Raw genomic sequence first — 19,178 nt, 5'->3', positions numbered from 1 at the left:
TTACATACACAAAAACTGTACTTTCTGCAATGCAACAATTCTGGTAGACAATGCAAACAACATATCCACAGCCTGTGACAGAAGAGCTGTTTCCATTTAGTTCATGATCAGTTCATTCTTATGCCAATTTAATCCACACACGTTTTAGATTGTTTATGAAATGCTGTATTGCTCTATACACAGTACAGTACACAGCTCTGTGATCTCAAATTATGCTGCTTCATCAGCAGCACTGGACCCAGAGGTATTCCTGCGGTGCTGGGCACTGAGACATGCAGCGATACTGATGGAAGGATTTGAGTTCTGCTGCCTGGGGGAGGCAGCACCAGCATGCCTGATGTAGGTGTTCAAGCCTCACAGTGGCATTTAAGAGCTCAGACGTTCAACTCTCACGTCTGTTTCTATTTATACTTCACTTTGTTTGGCCATCTGCTCTATTCATAACAGGGACAACACAAAGGAACAAAGTCTTGAAATATAAGCAGTTCATAAGCTCGGTCCTAGCAGAATAGAAATCACATTCTACATCAATTCAACACACGTGGATTTTTGCATAATTGATCGTTTTATTGGAATCTGTTAAAAGATGTTTGTTCAGACCACCTGTTCAGCAGGCAGTTATGCTGCTTCTGTTCACTGCATACATACTGAGCAAGTCTCCAAGCAATACATAAATATTCTTTTGTCTGACCCTATATATATATATATATGCATCTTTACTACAAAAAGCAGCGTTTCTTCAATAAAAGTTGTATCCATGGGACCAATGTGCATTTGTTTCAGCTATGACTTGTACCAAACCCATACTAACAATCATAGGGTAAGTACATCAATACATGTAATAGACCTTTAACAGTAAAAAAAGTAAGAAAGTTAAATACTGCAACAGTTGAGATTACATACTGCATTTGAATGCTAGAACAAAATCTATTGACCTAGTTAATGACACAGTCACCAAAACACAAGATACAGAAGCAATGTCAACAGCCAGTAATTGTCTAAGCATTTTAGAGTTCCCCTTTTCCCTTCAAATAAAGAAGGGTTGTGCATATCTTGAATGTGAACTTAGATATCATTAACCTTACAGCAATACTGATGCTGATACTTAGGTCAGGTAAAGAAACAGCCATACTCAAGCTGCAGGCCACTGAGTACACATAGCATTTGTGAGTTTGAGGAGCCAATGTTCACTATAGGACAAGTTCGTTGTTCAAAACAAGTGTATCCTATGGAACAGCAGCATTAATTGGCAAGATTTATATGTAGTGAAAATGCCACTTTAGAAACCTAGCATATTTTGGTTAATTGATAAAAGTGTTGATTTAACTAGCTATGATGAAGGCTAGGGAGGTATTTTAACTGAAACACCTTGGTAAAGTGAAATAAGCTGACCTATCATTGTTCTCTGCAACACAGGAATCAAACTGCACGTGTTCTCTCTGTCATCAAGTATTTCAGTCAGCATTTGAGTTTTTAATCTAACGCCAGGTTAAAATACATCAACATGCCTAAATTAGATACAATGATGACCAATTAGCTGTCAGTCCCTACTTTCTATAATTACAAGCCCAACAACTTCAGCACACAAGTATAGCCAATCTTTTTAAGTTCAAATTAAACCATTACAAGACAGAGAGACCCATTTCAGAGATTGCTGTGTGATAGCATTCTGGACTGTGAGAACATGCATAAAGCAGCTGTCCAGAAACACACAACTAAAAGAAGTTGCTAGAAATAGCCACTGAACATACACATGCATGCCAGTTAGTTTCCCAATTAAAATGCTATTTACAAGCTGTACTTCAATTTTTTGTAATTTGTAGTTTTTAACCCAAAGTGAGGGACTTCCGATGTGACCATTTGAAATAGCCAAAATGAAAATGAGTGCAAATTACAAAGCCACAAAGAGGTTAGCAATGATTTCCTGATCTTTTCAGGTAAAAACTTATTTACTAGACAAGCAACACCAGACAGTGGTGGAGTCCATGAAGGACATAACCTCTAGGAAAGCAAACACAGCCTTAAACAACAACACTGACTTTCTGAAAAGTCTGAAGGAGTGCAAATTGAAGTCCTCCACAAAGGTATCTGGTATCTTGCTGTATGTTGTAATGTATTATTGCCCTACGGGTTGATCAGAAACCCACAGCCAAATATTAATGCACAAGAAATTTAGAAGTTACCGTGCATAAGATTATGATTAAGCTGTAACAATCTCAGGTACTGATTATGGCTTAGACCTGCACTGAAAGTTAACACTTAGACAAACATCCTTATGTGAATGACATTGTCCATATGAAAGTGAGACAACTTTGTTACACTGAAGACTTACTTGGTTAAAGTGGCCTTTGAAGAAACAAGACAATACATTTATACATAACCATAGCAAGAATTAGCCCCATAAAAAAATTCAGCAACATTTTTACTCATCTCTTCTTATAGATATTTGCAGATATTTTATAAACAGGTTTTGTTTCTAGCCAGATCTTTGATAGTTAATTCTTCATCCTACTTCCCTCCCTCACCCAAATCTGCCAAATTCAAGACATTGTTCTAGCAGCATTCATGAAACCAACAGTGCAAAGCTGTTATAAAAGCCTCTTTTCCCAAACTGTGACATCCTCTTCAAGTTTTTTATTAGGTCAATAGCACTTCCCATGTATTTAGAGCTCTGGGGAAAGGCAGGAACAATGGATATGCTGAATCTAGCAAACAAACAATTTGTTTGCCAAAGGCTTTTTTGGGGTTTTATTGTTGGGTGGATGTTTTTAATTTGCTGCTCATACTGGCCATTGTTACAACTTTCGTAATTAGTTCATTACATTAAATTCACAGTTCCTCATTTTGACATGCACCTATAACATGTGAATTGAACTGCACCACAATAATTGTAATGTCATCCCTATACATTCGAGCCAGCTCTTCTGGAAGACTAAGCATCTTGGACAGTCGCTCATGATCCACGGTTCCAAACTCATTGTTACCCACTGCATGTCGGATCAGGTGAGTCGCTGCATTCTGATCTTCAAATACTGAAGAGATTCTTGCTCTCCTTTCTGTTAAGAGACCATGCATCTGTCCCAAAGTTACCTTATACCCACCAACAGCTATTGGCTGTTGGTGGTGAACACCAGTGAGGTACTCCCCTACAATTCTAGCCACATCTTGCCTGTGCATCGTCTCCCACAGTCCATCTGTAGCCAAAACCAGGAACTTATCCTGTGGCCGTAATTTGTGATATATGACTTCTGGTTCAGCTGTGAGGTATGGGGGAGTGTGATAGTTTGGAGGAATGAACTTTGTATATTCATTGTCATTCAGCTGATCTGGGCCTGATTCTATTACTCTCTTCTGCAGTTCGATACTCCATTTAAACTTCACATCACCAAAAGCTCTGAAAGGCATCAGGAGACCCAAGAGACGATCTTGTTTCACAAGAGTTTTCTCTTCAGATTTTGGATGCTCCGTTTTCACACGTTCCACTTCATGTTCATTTTGTGCATTGTGGTCATAGGACAAAGTAACTGCAGACCAAGATCCATCTTCTTCCTGAACCCCAAGCATTGCTCTACTGTCACCTGTGTTTGCAATGTGCAAGTCAACACCATCTACATGAGCTACACAGGCAGTTGCACCAGAAAATGCCACTCGCAGTACTAGATAGTTGAGAAAAGAATTTGGATCTCCTACTTGAGCTTCCAAAGAAATATCGTTATCAAGCCTCTTAAAAGCATTAATTAAAGCTTCTCTCACATCAGTAGTCTCTCCACTGTTGAGATCAATCAGCTCCTGCCAGTAAGTTCTTAGACTGTTGAAATAAAGCTTGGAAGCTTCTTTGCTAAAATAATCATTGGGATGCTTGTGCCACTGTAAAATGGGCAACAGAGCTCTGCCACTTTCCACAGCATTTTCTATTTCAAGTAAAGTCTCATGAGGTAACAAAGAGACAGCAATGTAGTAAAACAGTCTTTCACTTACAGCTTGAGCACAAGCACAGCCTGCGTGGCCATCAAACACACCCAGAAGCATCCCTCTTGTCTGTAAACATGTGGCAGCACTCCTCCGGTCCTCTATTGGAGCATTAGCAGGCAATTGGTTGCTATCAAATCCAAGAACAGAACTTACATTTTTACCATCAAATTCTGGGACTTTGAAACTGTACTCATTTGCCTTCAGGATGCTGTTGACCTGTGGAGGAGTGAGGTAAAACCTCTGTGACGCAGAAGCATGATCCCTTGTGTGAATGAAGTGATTAAAGTTCTCCTTTGGCCTATAAAGTGCTGCAAATTTCTTCTGTGGTGCATATCTGAAGTGACTGTGAGCAAAATGAGATGACAAACAACACAGATGTCTATGGTGGCAGTAACACGCAGTGCTGCCTATTCTGCTAATCTCACAGTTACGAATCAATGGGAACAGATGAGCTGGTGCTGGCATGGCATCAGACAACAATGGTAGCCTGGAGCTTCGGACTGGAATTGCTGAAAGACAAGAGAACAACTGTGCTTATGGGGACAGCCAACAGATTCTTACCCTGCCCCCCAAGGTCTGTGTTAAGATGCTTACAGCCCCTAACCGAGTTCCTTATATCGACTTCATAGCTTCAGAGGACTTGACAAAGAAAGGCATTAAGAGGTGTTTGTTTATAGACACTACATTGGGCTGTAACAAAAAAGCTATACCACACTTCAGTTCAGAATAGATATTTTAGCTCTTATACCCACTCAGGTAGCAGGCAGGAAGTGAAAACATCAGCCAGACAGACAAAAAGCTTCAAAGAACTTAGGACAACAGTCATCATGGACCACTCTACAGTATTGTCACCTTCTACAGGGCTTTCATAGGTATTTGCTTTCCTGGTGATTTCACAGATGTCAGAGTCAGATATCAGGGCACACAGGGAGGAAAACTCTGTCTTTCTATAAGGCTAAAGAAGAGAAAGCATCTAACAGTAAGACTCAAGAACAACTTAAATACAACATACAACTGGGTTTAAAATGAAGATGGTTTAGATGACAGAAGCAAGCAGTAGGTCATAAAGAGCAGATATTCTTTTTGTAACCACATCTTACTAACAGCTCATCTACTCCAGTGAGTTTTAGAACTATAAAACACTTTAGGAAGCTATTCAATTGAAGAACTACATCCAAACTGTGTTTGCTTCCATGACTAGAATAAAACCCTGCTCAATAGACTAATGCTAGTTCAGTATTAAGATAAACTATTAAGTTCAATACCAAAAAAAATTATACTACTTGCCACATCTAAAATGTTTCCTTATTTTTCATTCCCCTGAAGAAAGATCATTCTAATATACGCTTCCTTTTTCCCATTTACATACCAAATCACAACATTAGTGTATCTCTCAAAAGTCTTATTCACTATGCTTCATTATCAGGAAGTCTTCTACAGTGTCATACTTGAGGAAACAATTCCAGAATGGAAATGGAATTGAACTGTGCCTCGTGCGAAGTACATGCAGTTAAGGAGAATTCAATTTTCTCTAACTTTTATGATCAAGTTCCATCATAAAAGCTTCTTCTCAGAAAAGACCATTAAAAGGCTTACTGCAGTCATAAGTACTAATCTATCAGCACCATTCTCAGATTCGTTTTACTGAAAAAAATGAATATTGCTGTGTTATGCAAGGTGCTTCAGTCACTAAATTGATTTTTTTTTAGCCAAGTACTACAGTATTTCAGATGAGACACTGCTATAAAATATGCAGCAAGCCCCAATACTCAATCTAAAGGATTGTGCAATACAGACAGAATTGCATTCTGTAATCACTCTATTCCCTGAGCTTTCCATAGCTTCAGCCATAGGATTCTGATCACTCAGACCAGCTGAGAAGTGTCTAGAAATATATGAAACTTCACCCCATTCACTCTGTTTCAAGAGAGGCAAGCAAGTCACATTCTTCCCTCCAAGCTTGCTTCTTTTCCTTATGTAACCTGGAGTGGAGTCCATTTCTCTGTTGCAAGATACATAACTGCCAAAAGCAAAGCAGAATTCATGTTGCTATTACTCCACCGGCTTCCCAGTCTTAATGAGTGACTGTCACTCTTGACTTAGATTGACAAAAAATCTTGTCCATTGACCTCTCCATGTCTCCCACTGACAGCTGTGAAGAGTGAACTGGTCAGTTTTCTGTTATGCAGCTACAAGAAGAGCTCTGGTTGTAGTCCAGATGCTCAGCAGCAGCATATTGGCTCAAACTTCCAGATGAATACTAAATTTCTGTTACCCATTTGCTTTTCAAAGTCTTTTTCTCCAGTCCAAGTTTCACATGCACAGAGCATGACAGCAGTAGACTGCAACTCCAAATATTCACTGCCTTCTAATTATAAAGGATCTATTTTGGTAACAGTTATGTATATTTCTTCAGGTGACATTTAAAAGCAACAATTTTGCTTACAGAACGGTAACCTCAAGGTTCTATGGATGTGCCTGGCCTACAGCAGCACCTTAGACTCTAATGGGAGACCAGTGCTGAATCCAACTGAGTCAGGTTCTCCTGACTGCTCAGCATTTGTGTTCAGTGCTGACCCTCAGTGGTGCCACAACTGTTCTGACAGTTTTGTTGTTGGTCCATGATGAAGCAAAAATACCAATATACCACTGTTGTAATGGCTCTGCATCACCACTGGAGGATATTTTGCTGATTTTTAATCATTAGTTTATTAAATATTACAGGAAATCCAAGAGGAAGTAGTAGAAAGTTGGCCTCAAATAATCCATGGTCTGTATCATTTACATTAGATCTACATTAGCTTAAGAGATCAGTTTGTTTCACATACTAGATTTAATAAATCCTATGAAGTTGATGAAGCAAATGCAAAATTTCAAGTTTCCCAACCTGAACTGAAATTCTAAGTCTCTCCCATTTATCCCCACAACACAGATGTCCCAAATATAACCAGACACCCCATCTAGCCTTTAAATAATTACTTTAAGATCCCAAGTTCATTATGATTGATCAAAAGATGGCAGAGAAGAAAAAGAGGTGAAGTAGAAATTTTACAGTTCAATGAAGATTTGTCAAGAGATTAGAACTGATGCAGTGTAAACATCTCTCCAAGTTCTGAACAGGGTACAAATGTTACTTTTCAAGCTGCAAACATAATACAGCCAATAATGAGTCAGGTGGTCAATGTATGGCTTTTATACTACTACACTAAAAAAACCCAGAAAAATATCCCTTCCTTTAATAAAGGGATGTTCTAGTTGTACTACTAAGGTCAATTGACACAGCACAGACAGGTTCCTCCATAACACTGTGCCAAAGACACCTATGGCTTCAGCTAATAAGACTTCCCTTGGGTGCCCTTCCTACACCTTACAGACCTGAACGAGCCTGTTGTAGAGGATGGAGGTGGGGAGGAGGAACAAGAAGCACTGAACCCAAGCAGCACCGCTAATCCTCCCCCCACGCCTCAGCCCTCGGACACAGCCCAGCCCGGTAGCCCCTTCCCCGGATCCCATCGGACCCTCGAGCCCGTCGTTCCACGCAGGGACATACATACCGATCCGCCTGGGCCCAGGACACACACACATTCTCCTGTCACAACATGAAGCCGCCAACATCCACAAAGCAGAAGCCCGGGGGGCGGGGGGAGAAGCAAGGCAGAGAGTTTGTTAGAGAAGGCGCAGAGCTCCGGCACGGAGGCAGGACGGCAGACAGGAGGAGACACGCACACAGCCCTTCTGCGGGCGCCCGGCGCCGCCGCCCGCTCGGCGATGGGACCGAGCCAGCTCCGCAGCGATCGCCCGCACCGAGCCCCGCCGGCCCCGCTGTCCCTTCCGGCAGGGCGAGGAGCCGGGCCCGCCAGGCGCCGCCGCGGGGACAGCGCTGCCCGCTCAGGCGCTGCGCGGTCCCGACATGGCCGCCCCTCCCCAGCCAGCCGCCCGCCCGCCTCCGGCACGACGACCACCTCCTCCTCCCTCCGCCCGTCCCGGGCACAGACCTGGCCCCTTCCCAGGCAGCACAAGGAGGCGGGTGGAAGGACCAGGCGGCACAGGGAGAGAGGCGGGTGGAAGGCCCGCGACACCCCGCACGCGCCACACCCTCCCGGACCCCCAGCAGCCACCGCCTCACGCCCGCGGCTGCTGCGCCGCGCCTTATAAAGAGCCCTGCGGCGCGCGGCGCGCCGCCCATTGGCTGCCGAGAAGGGCAAGGCGGTCACGTGAGGCGGAGGCTGCGGGAGCGCGCGTGGGGGCGGGAGGCGCAGGGGGCGCTGCGTGCGCGCGCACCGCGCAGGGGCGGGAAGGCGCGAACGCGGCGGCGGCGCGCGGCACATCCGCCGCACCCCCACGCCCCGCCCCGCCCAGCGCGCGGGGAGGGCGAGCCCGTCCGGGCCCTCGTTTTCCAGGGGGAAATGTGTGAGGGGGTTCGCCCTTGAAATCTTCGTGAAGTTCCTTTTAACAGTCACAAAGCACGTTAACTCCGCAAGAGACCACTGCGAAGCCTGTCCCCTAAACCGGGGAACTCTGCCCCGAGAAAGCCCCCCACGCTGGTCAGGAGCTAGAGTCACACAGCTTCGGTCTGTTAGGGAGACTGAATATGGGAAAATGTCTAAAAATCGTCTGTAAGGCGTATTGACATTTACTTTGAATTAATCTTAAAGAGTGGAAAATGTGGGCTGGGTTGTTTTTTCCACTTGAAATATTCACGATGTGAACAGTAACAAAACACGTTAACTCCTCAAGAGTTGACTGAAGTCTGTAGCGCAACATGTGCTTTTTCTGTCTGTTGGGTTTTTGTTTGTTTTGTTGTTTTTTTTTTCATTTGCCCTGTGGTGTTTCGTCTTCACCAGAATCCCTCCAGAAAAAGCTGCCATGGAGTGCCAACATCCAGGGACCTCTGCCCTGACAAAGCCACCCTGGCTGCTGCCACTGCCAGCTAGGAATGGTTTGAGGGCAATGGTTACAAAGCCCTTCCCCAGAAGAGCAGCACCTATCATTCCCACCAGTGCGGCAGGAGCAGCAGCCTCGCCTACTCCCTTTCTCTCCCCGCTGTTAGTTATGGTCCTGTCCTCACTGATGTATCTAGGGCAATGCTAAATTTTGCACGTGCTTCTGAGATACTCTGATCCAGCCTTATTCTTCCTGTAAATTTCTGAATATGGAAAGTATATAACTTCAATAGTCAATGATGTCTTTCTCTGTCGATAGATACCTGTGCTCTCATGCCTTTCTATTTTCAGGATGGCCGGGATGCCCACTTTGCTGTGTGTTGTTGGCAGCAGATATTCAGCGAGCCTCAGGGTGTTGCAATTAGCGTTCCCTTAGGAGCTCTAACAAAACATGGATTTTGACTATACTTGCATTTTACCCAGTTGGTAGGGTGTGTATAGCTGTATACCAAAACCAGAGGTTTTGGAAACAAAAGAAAATCTGCACTTAGTGAGCTGTACTTGAGATGTAAGAGTGTGGAAAGTACTGGCCTGTGACCTTCTGTGTGAAAACCAGCTAGAAAGATAAAATGATGCCATCCTTAAAAATGCAAGTCTTCCCCAGCAGTAGTTGGAAATGCAGAGTATTATCATGTTAATTCATCGATGTTCTGGGTGACTTTTGGGACATTTGTCTATCAAGAATTGTACTCCATCATCTTCTCTTTGAGGTTTATTTTAGAATTAAAACCAGAAAAAGGCATTTGACAGACACCATTGTACATTAAAGACTTCATTAAACAGGCATGGAAGATGAATAATTTGCATTCCTTTCTAATGGCTAGAAATAGATTGGCGGAATACGCTGAAACAACAACCATTTACATAATTTTCTACTTGCAGCAAGAGTGACTGTAAAGCCCCCAAGTTTAGAAATGTTCTTATAGATTACGTCCAGTGGCACAGTTAAGGCATCATCTTACCCTGTCAGAGGGTAGAAGGCTGTGGGAAGACAGACCTCTGCCTGGGTGAATTTGAGTAGTAGTTATATGAGTAGGTATACAGAAATGGATTGGGATGAAGTCGCCACCCATCACCTCGTATTCCTGACTATAAGTACAATAAGTACAAAGTTTGTAGAATGGATTCATATATGAATTCTGCAGAGACTGTTGGTCTCTAGAGTTGTCTACTGAGAAAAAAAAAATCTCAAAATAGTTAGCATTTAGTACTTTTGGTCTCCAGAAAACTTGTACCCATTAGTTTGATTCTCCATAATTTGCTGTGAAATCGGAAGTGTAGTTATAGGTCTCTGCTCATTTATTTATTTATTTATCCTTTTTTCTTCCTGATTTCCTGATGAGGCCAGGAGAAGAGCTACTCTTAGAGCTTGTGTTGGAAGTTGTGGCTCCTTCTCCTACAGTATCCTATTGATACCACTTATCTCTGAACAATAGACAAAATCTGAATTTTAAAATACTGAATGAGAAGAGAATTTGGCCTTAGCAACCACATATAAATCCTACAAATGAAAGACAAAATACTAAAAGTTGGCTGATATTTTGCTCCTCAAGCTGATGCGAGTTTGCTGGTCTTCCAGAAGTTGGATGTTGCAATCTAACTGGAAAATTAAGTTTTCCTTCTCTTCATCTTACTGCTGCCAAAACCTTTTTGTGCACTTTGAGGAACAATCCATTTTTGCTGATTCTAAAGAATAAAAATTATTTTAATGAATAAAAACCTGTTGTTCCACATTTTACATCAGAGACTGATGGAGAAGCAACCACTTGTAACTGCTTCACGATATGCAAAGTCTCCCTGTTTCCCTGGATGAAAGGATTATCAGCTGAGTGTGACAAAAGACATCAGTTCTTGTCCACTGTGCCTGTTGCTGGCAGTGGGTAATTCTGCACTGCAGAACCAATAGGCAGCTATGCATTATCACTGGAGCTAAGGTGCTGCAGTAGTTACCCTAACACACATTTCCAGAGAAACTCCATTACAGAGCATCAAACCCCATTTTCATTTGAAATCAAGTGTTTCTAATAACTTTCTAGTTTAAATATGTTCTTGTGCCTAACATATGAATATTTTATTTATTCAATTTTATTGATTCATTTTACTGAAAGCTAGCTCAGAAGCATAGGGTAACACTTTACTTGTTTTTATGTCCACTGACTCCTTAACATTCTTATGATATCTTTGCACACAATGTTTCAGAAATGCTGTTTTTTCCAGAAATGCTTGTTGAAAAGAGCAGTTGCTCCTAAAACCTGCCTTGAAGCTGAGTGCACAGATCAAACACTTCCACCTGGCATGCTGCCATACCAACCTAGAGCAGGACAAAAAGACAGAGGGGTCATACAAGTTTTGAAAGCATAAAAAAGAAAAGCCTAGAAAGGGGGGAAATAAGGGAGAAAAACATACAATGTACTGGATAAACAGGAAGAATAGGACAAGACTAAACTATCTTCTTTCCTTTCCTGAGAGCATTACAGAAGCACTGACACCAATCCAAGTCTGCAGTTGCACAGAGCAGTAATTTATTTTTGGTGGAGGCATTATGTGGCAAATATAAATGTGTCAGTAGAGTTCAGAGCAGCTGGAGTACCTGCAAACAGCGGTAGCCTGTGGTCTTCAGTGTGCTTCAAAGGGAAGGTTTGGTTGTACATTCAAGTGTTCTGCTGCCCTCTCAGGGAGTGTTTGCTGCAGGTGGGACATTCATCCTCCCTCAACACAGCTGGATTCCCAAGTATGGTGAATGTTTCTGAAATTTTACATTGAGCCCTGCAAAAGGTGTTTTTTAAAAAACATCTCTTAAGAGTATCAACTTTAGAGTAAACCAGTGGTACACGATTGATGTCTCCCACTGCCCTTTCTAAAGGCAAGTCCAATGGGGAATCGTAGTCAATTGCTTTCAGTGGGTATTTCGCTATCACTGTGAGACTCAGGGATAGTGTAATTTATTTTATCTCCCCTGGAGGCCCTTTGTCCCTTCACTCTCAGTTGCTTTCTGAAATGAAGCAATGGTTCTGAGTCATTCAACCATTCAAATCCAGCTTCCCAGAATCATAGAATAGTTGAGGTCAAACAGGACCTGCTCAGAGCAAGGCCACCTTCAAAGCTAGGTCAGGTTGTTCAGGGAGTTGGCCGGTCCTGTTTTGGACATCTCTGAGGACTGAGGTGCTCCAATCTGCCTGAGCCCCAGTTCCAGTGGTTCACCACTTTCATTGTGAAGATTTTTAACTTGTAGTTAATCAGAATTTTCCTTGTTCAGCTTGTATCTGTTGACTCTTGCCCCTCAGGACTTCTTTGCTCCATACTATGTGTTGATCCCCATCTCATTAGCAGAGAACTAAATGCATTTTTTGCATTTGGTAGTAGTTGTGCACTAGTTTGCACCCTTCACTTGGGTTCATCTTTCAGGGTCTGTATCCAGTTTGGGGAATACAGCATTCTGACAACTTGGTGAAGTAAAGGAAATTCTGGAAAATAATTTTTTGGCCAGCCTCAAGAATTATACTTATGACATTATCAGTGTCTGTGTTATGAGGAAGCAGTTTTGGGATATCAGGAGGTTGAATCTGGGAATTATCTTGTCTCTGAAGGGTCTGATCCCTTTTCCAGCTGTAGTTCATGATGTGCATTTTTCAAATGTCTTTGTTACAGTCATTTAAAAAAGTAACTACATTTGCAGTTATAATGGATGCCATGCAAAAGATTCAATAGACTCCAGGGGAACTAGCAGAGATTAAAACTCGGAGGGGAATTTGCCAGCATTTTTTTTCATACAGAGAATAGCCTACACTTTTCAACAGCCAAAATATGACTTACCTAATACTGCTGAAACAATGATATCCTGGGTTCATTTTATCAGGTATGATACTTCTGAAATCAAAGATGATTTAGAGACTGGTAATTGCATACAGCCTTTTGTCTTTACTTGAGGTCACTGGAGTTGAAAGATGGTCTTTAGACACAGCTGGCTCATTTGAGCTGAGATCTTTCTAGGCAAATGTGGATGTTAAAGACTAATAACTTTTCCAGCAATGAGGAAGAGCAACAAGTGCCAATTACTAGAAGTACCAGTGTTACCTTCTTAGCATGAGGGTATACTTTGGAGTGGAAAGTAGTTATGGAAGATAAAATTAGAAATTTCAATTTAGAACCAAGAGTAGACTCTGAACCAATCTCTTAGATGTCTTGTAGCCCAGGGTTAGATCAGGTCTCATTTCCACTTGAAACAAGGAAGTTTAGAAAGAATACGAGACAAAAGTGACCTCTTTGTCACTCTTATTTATCTTTCTGAAGATCAGCCTTGCCTAAATGCTGGAAAAATAAGACTGAGCTGTATCTTTTGGGGTTCGAAATTTGTATTTGATGAAAAAACATAAGCATTTAGGTTTTTTTAGTGGAAGAAAGATAAGTTAGGTTACTGTTTTCCTTGGTTGATAAATAGACATGATCTCAAGTGACCCCATCTACATAAATATTTACTATTTGCTTTACACTATGTGTTTAATTTAAATTTTTAAACAACAAATCAAAAATGTATTTGTTCTATCCTCTTACCTTTGGTCTGGTTTGTCTGCCCACCCCTAAACAGTGTGCTTCTCAAAAGGAAAATAATTTCCTGATGTCTTGGAAAGGAGTTAGCTCAAGTCTAGCCACAAATAACTGAGAATATAGTCCAAGAAATATGTAACCAATATAATAATTGAAAAAGATATGGAGCCTTATGGTTGGATCCAGTAAATTACTCTGTTTTTCCAGGCAAGTGCCTAGGCAGAAGGTTACAGAATCCCAGCTGCTGCCTCTGAGCCAAGGAGTGGTTGGACTCCTGGGTGAGTCAGGGACTCACCCAGCTAAGGGATTGCCCTCACCTCAGCTGACCTACAGCCAGACAGTAACAGGACTTGTCTGGAAAAACAGGCCGTGTGGAATGAAGGTGACAATTCTATCAGTGTTTTACAGTTACAACCTTTAGCCACTAGGCTATTACAGAAAGATAGAGACCAGCAGAAAGAGCAACACTGTGTCTTACAAGGAAAGCCAGAGCTTTGTTTATTGTGTCCAGGAACTGGAGGCAGCCAACTCCCTCTGAGAAATCCTCTCCATCTCAGCAGAACAAAGCTGTGCTCCTGTGCCAGGCTTTTAACCAAAAGAGAAGGCCTGACTGACTATTTCCAGCAGGCCTGATATTGGGGTGCTCTTCTTGTCCTCGGGAGTTTTTTATAAGGTCATTTAGGGATCCCCACTCTAATTTTGCCCTGCATTGGCACCTGGGTGCTTTCCTTGGATCTAGATTCCAGCCCAGGGCTGGATCTGGCTTGCAAGTCTGAATAATCTGCATATTCAGTTGCACAGCTCAATGATATTTCTGTGGCACAGGCTGGGGAGGTGGTGCAAGATCACAGGTTTCCTTACAGATGGGCTGTGCCTGGGAGGAACCTCCATAAAGATCTAGGAGCATTGGGAAGACATTTAGTAAGAACAAGATGACTGCCACCTTGCTGCTTGTCAGGAGCTCACGTCACATGTTTCCTGTGGATCATTTTGGGCTTGTACGTCCAGGCACCTTGCTCCTTCTCCATGATCATTTTACTTCATGTGTTTCAAATGTCCTGGAGCATATCCAGATTGCAAGCTAAGTGTTTTAGAGCAGTATTTTAAGAGGAAGGATTATTTATTTTACTAGTGTTGACACTAAACACCAGGGCTAAACGCCAGCCACATCAGGTTGTTTCTGTAAAATTTCTTTGAACTTCGGATACATCTCTGCAGCCTGCAGCCTTGTGTAACTGCAGAGGTTTGTCCAATTTGGCTGGATGTTACATAAGCTGTCTTTTATTTTCCTTTTGCTTGTGATCATGTTACGTAGGCTGCCTTCTTAAATTTCAGCAACCCTAAGGCAGCCTGAGTCATGTGTATGAAGCTCGTTTTTGCACAGTTGTATAAGGTAGTGAATTGCAAAGGTCATGGGAATGAGTTATTTAAAACTGAAACATGCTGGGCTCTATCCAGCTTAGAACAGATGAGCTCAAAAAGGCATTTATGTTTTAAATTACATTTTGGGTTATCAAGAACTGATTTATTTCAGTCACTATTTCAGTTACCTTAGCAAACTCCTGTAGCACACAATATTCCTGTTTCTTTTAAATGTGTTGTTGACATAATCCTGCAGTCACACATGAGACAAAAAAAAATATTTACTTCCAATCCTCAGGAAACAAATGCATTCAAAAATATTGTCATCATAGGCACAGACTCCATGCTCATTTGTTTTCAATGCTCACAGCAATTAATGTCCTTTACTGTTTATTCCCAATGGAAAAAGTAAAATTCATGGTCGAAGTGCACAGAGTGCTTTGCTCGACCCAGTGGACGACCAGGTTGTGATGTGTCACTGTGCTCATGTGTAATCTGGCTCAGTCATACCGATGCCATGCAGGTTAAAGGCGCAAGAACAAATAACTGTGGAGTCTCATTCTCTGTCTAGTTTAAGCCATCCAGCTGTAACCTCATTTATAGAAAGCTCTTTCTTGCTTCATCTTTCATGTCCCCTCCCAGGCACTCCGAGTCACCACTCATACAAGAGCGTGTCCAGCTGTACTTTAAAGTGCTCCCAAAAGCACTTTTAATTTTGGATCGTTTCACAGAGCAGTTCAGGACGCGACTCCACCGACGGCTCACTACACAGAGCAGGGCAGACAGCAGTCTCTGGCAGCAGGGAGGGGCATTGCAGCGGGGCCGGGGAGCAGAAGGGAGTACAGAGCCACACCCTGGGAGTGATTTTTGTTCTCTCCATCAGCCCGTGCAGCTATCCCAACATCACTTTGGCCATTTACCAAATTCCACGTGTGCAATTCCAATTTACTTCCGTTTTCATGAAGCAAAATGTAATCAACTTGTGATCGCATCGTCTTGTTGAAAATAGAAAGGAACAGTTATGGGATGAGACAAAATTAAAATAAATTTGTTTGGCATGAGAAAGCAGTGAAATTACTCTGATTACTAAAAACCAAAACAGTACAATCCACCTCCCAAAATATTGCACCAGCATCAGAAAATTAGGTAACAGCATGTTCTCAGGCAGACTCGCTATGCAGTGTACTGGTAAATGATACAGACAAAAAGTGGCTAAGCTAGAAGTTGTGAAGTCATGTGTGAGCATGTAAGAAAGGAAAAGAATTTAAAAAAGGATAGAAATGCAAAGGCACAGTAAACTGAGGTCAGGGACATGACACTGAAAGGAAGGAGAACACTGGGGCAAAGAACTTCCTGGAAAGGGCTTGAATGTGAGCACAGGTGGGCTCTTACTGTTTACCTGCCTGCTTTTTGCTGTGTTCAGGAAAACAAGAACTTTTCAAATAAAGGAATTGTACACATGGGTCTATTACACTATACTCAGTACCAACATCATGACTCATAGTGATTGCTAGGATCAAATAGAAAAGGCTAAAAGAAGAGCTGGACTAAGGAAGAATAGGGTCTATGAAGCTGTAAGGGTTTAAAACCACCAGCAAAAAAAAAAAATAAAAAAAAATCCCAGTGATTTTCCTGTATTCAAGTTGTTCTGATTTGTATTTGCATGTGTCAATGGGTAAAATATATGAGTCACGGGTGGGGCTTTTTTCTCGTATGTTGATAATGAAGGGATGCCTTATCCTGAGTCAAAAAGCAGTGCCTTAAGTTAATCTAGAAACCAGTTCTTAAATCTGCCATCATCTGGAGACTGGCAACAAGCTCTCTATCCCCCAGAGGACAGCAGTAAAACCAAGCAAGAGAAATCTGCAAAGAGAAAGTCTGTTCAGTTCTGTAACACTGCTCTTATCCTCTTGAACTATCTTGGGTTGAGCAACTGGAAGACAGCATGTCCTGTAGGCAGACAGCTCCTGGCAGGCAGTCAGTACAGCTGCGAATATGACACTCTGTGCCAAACATGAGTCTGTAATTTCTACTGCTCTCCAATGGTCAGCTTTTTGAGGATACCATTTAGTCGTTTCCTGGGAAGACAAAGGATGCCCATCAGAGCTAATGATACTTTACTTGCTCACATGTTGCCATGTGGGAGGTGGCTGTAAAACACACTTGAAAAATAAGCACAACTGATTCAAAATTACAGCAACGGTGTTGATACAGGAATGTGCTGCCCGGCAGTTCTCAGAGTCCCTGAACTCTTTGTCAAACAAGTAGGAATTTTCTTCTGACTTCCCCTTCTCAGCTGTTTGAATAGGAGAGCAAATGCACCTCAGGAGAAATTAAAAGTGTGTTAGTTTTCATTAACTTTTAATTTGAAGTCTGCATAACTGAATGAAAGCACTGTAGTAATCTGGAAAGAATATTTGAAAGCCCTGTTGAATCAGAGATAATTCCTCCCCTCTCTCTGAAAAGTACATATTAAAAAGGTGCTTTGTTCAGAGGCATAGTATCCCCACCAGTATTGCCAAAGAATCTTTTCCAACTCAAGCAGTGGGAGCGGCTCTACAAAGTCATTTCAGGCTGCTGCAACATTCCCAGGACTGTAGTAAAGGTCAGTATATGTGTCCTTCAGCCATGGAGTTTTGATTAGCAAATCTGCGTTGTCGACAACTCTGAACTGTTTCCAGATGGTGACATATCAGGGCTCTCATGTGCACGAGAAGTGCACTCCCTGTGCCCAGCTTGTCCTCAAAGGCACTGGGCTTGCTGCACAGCATTCAGGCTGTAACACATACTGCAGCAAGGCTCACACCCAAACATTCCAACCATGTCAGAAAAGTTTAAAAATGTTGTTTTGCTGCCAGATCTTTCTGGGAAAAAAGAAAAAAAAAAGGCTGGTTAATATCCAAATAAGGATGACCTATGACAATAGACAAACTGGGTCTTGAGCGCCTCCCTGCATGCTTATAACCAGTAATGCTTGTGAACAGGGATTTTGTACATGAAACAAGGCAAAATTGACCTAAGGAAATGGGACTATGGTGTGATTGAATATCTTCTCACACTGTACCATTTTCCAGGGTCATTCCTTAAGGCCATCTTTACAGTACTCACAGTGCCAGACCCTCATGTTTTCATGATTTTAGCACACCTGCAGCAATCATAATTCTGCCAGGTGCCTTGCCACCTTTACCTTGTGTTCTATGACTGTGCTCAAGCCTGTTTGATCTTGCTACCAAGGCCAAGTCATCAGGTGTAGTAGTGTAATGTTGGGAAGCCACATCTCTGACCCCATTAAAGATGCAGTGATGAGTCCTGTCAGAAATCTGCCCATCCTTGTTGAACTAGAAATTTCTTGTTTGTTGCATACAAGCACCACTAACCAAGCTTGTGTGGCTATGGATTAGTGTGTCAAATATACTTCTGCTGCAGTTGCTCCACATGATGCATTGATATAACGAATGTTGAAGTAAATACAGCATCTGGAGCATTCTTTGGCTTCTTTTGGACATCAATAAACAGTGTTCAATAAAAACTTGTTCACTAGCTGTCTCAAATCAAACACCTTTACAAAGAAGAAAGATTTGGTTTTGATGTTTGAAAATTATTATTTTTAATGCTTTTGCTTTATCTTCTGTCAGCTACAGCCAGTTTCTGTACCAGCGGAATAGAGAAAAATGCTGTATGATGCAGAGATGAACAACAGGCTTGTTTGTGGCCACATACCAGGGAGCAGCTGTGAAGCGCCTCCGTGGCAGCCAGGAACATCAGAGGAGCTGGATGCAGAGAGGAAATGTCACTATATTGATCTATTGCTTCTGTTTTGTTTTGTTTTCTGTTAATACCACACTACTGCTTTATTTAAGCTTAAGTATGGGGAGCAACTAGAGACTGTGACAATGCAGCAAGCTGAACCTGCCAACGCCAACGAAAGTGGGAGGGAAAAACATACATTTCAGTGAGAGAAGAACTTGGCCGTGTCACCTTTTGATTTTAGACAATCAAGGCAAACTAAAATGCTGTTGCTGACAGTGCCAGATTTTAACAGTAACTGCACAGTTACAGGACATTATATTAGAATTTACGTTAATACTTAATTTTGGATTTCACTTCTTTTTTTTTTTTTTGCCTGTCCTCCTGAAATGTATCTCCCTTAATGCTTGGCCACTCCACAAAGACAGATCCCTGTAGTCAATATAAACAGGCAATGGAGAGGTAATGTCAAATGCTTTCTGCAAATACAAATACAAAGTTTAATTTTTGTGAAAGCTCATGTGTTTGAAATCTTTGTAAGCCAATGATGTAGTAACTTATTTATTCAGGCTTGCTAAGTGCACTGTTTTTCTATAGTCTCACTTAAAT

At 42.0% G+C, this 19,178-nt stretch overlaps 1 protein-coding gene across 3 annotated transcripts; it reads right to left on the bottom strand.

Moving 5' to 3' along the window:
• Positions 1-546: 546 nt before the first annotated feature.
• On the bottom strand, positions 547-8,104 carry PDP1 (pyruvate dehydrogenase phosphatase catalytic subunit 1). 3 transcript variants are annotated; one of them, XM_051785366.1, is made up of 3 exons: positions 7,968-8,104; positions 7,527-7,561; positions 547-4,481 (listed from the first exon to the last, which is right to left on the bottom strand). In XM_051785366.1, the coding sequence occupies exons 2-3, from the start codon at positions 7,555-7,557 to the stop codon at positions 2,830-2,832; spliced, it is 1,683 nt and encodes a 560-aa protein (XP_051641326.1). In that variant the 5' UTR covers positions 7,558-7,561; positions 7,968-8,104; the 3' UTR covers positions 547-2,829. The 3 variants fall into 3 exon arrangements, with proteins under 3 accessions (XP_051641326.1, XP_051641328.1, XP_051641327.1); XM_051785368.1 differs by lacking the exon at positions 7,527-7,561 and having other exon boundaries at positions 7,968-8,086; XM_051785367.1 differs by lacking the exon at positions 7,968-8,104 and having other exon boundaries at positions 7,527-7,887.
• Between the last annotated feature and the right edge of the window lie 11,074 nt (positions 8,105-19,178).

This window comes from Manacus candei, unplaced genomic scaffold, assembly GCF_025592945.1.
Source record: "Manacus candei isolate 608988 ecotype Guabito, Panama unplaced genomic scaffold, ASM2559294v1 h1tg000019l, whole genome shotgun sequence".
Classification (NCBI taxonomy): Eukaryota; Metazoa; Chordata; class Aves; order Passeriformes; family Pipridae; genus Manacus; species Manacus candei.
Note: the sequence above shows the minus strand (reverse complement) of the source record. Positions and strands in the feature narration are given on the sequence as shown.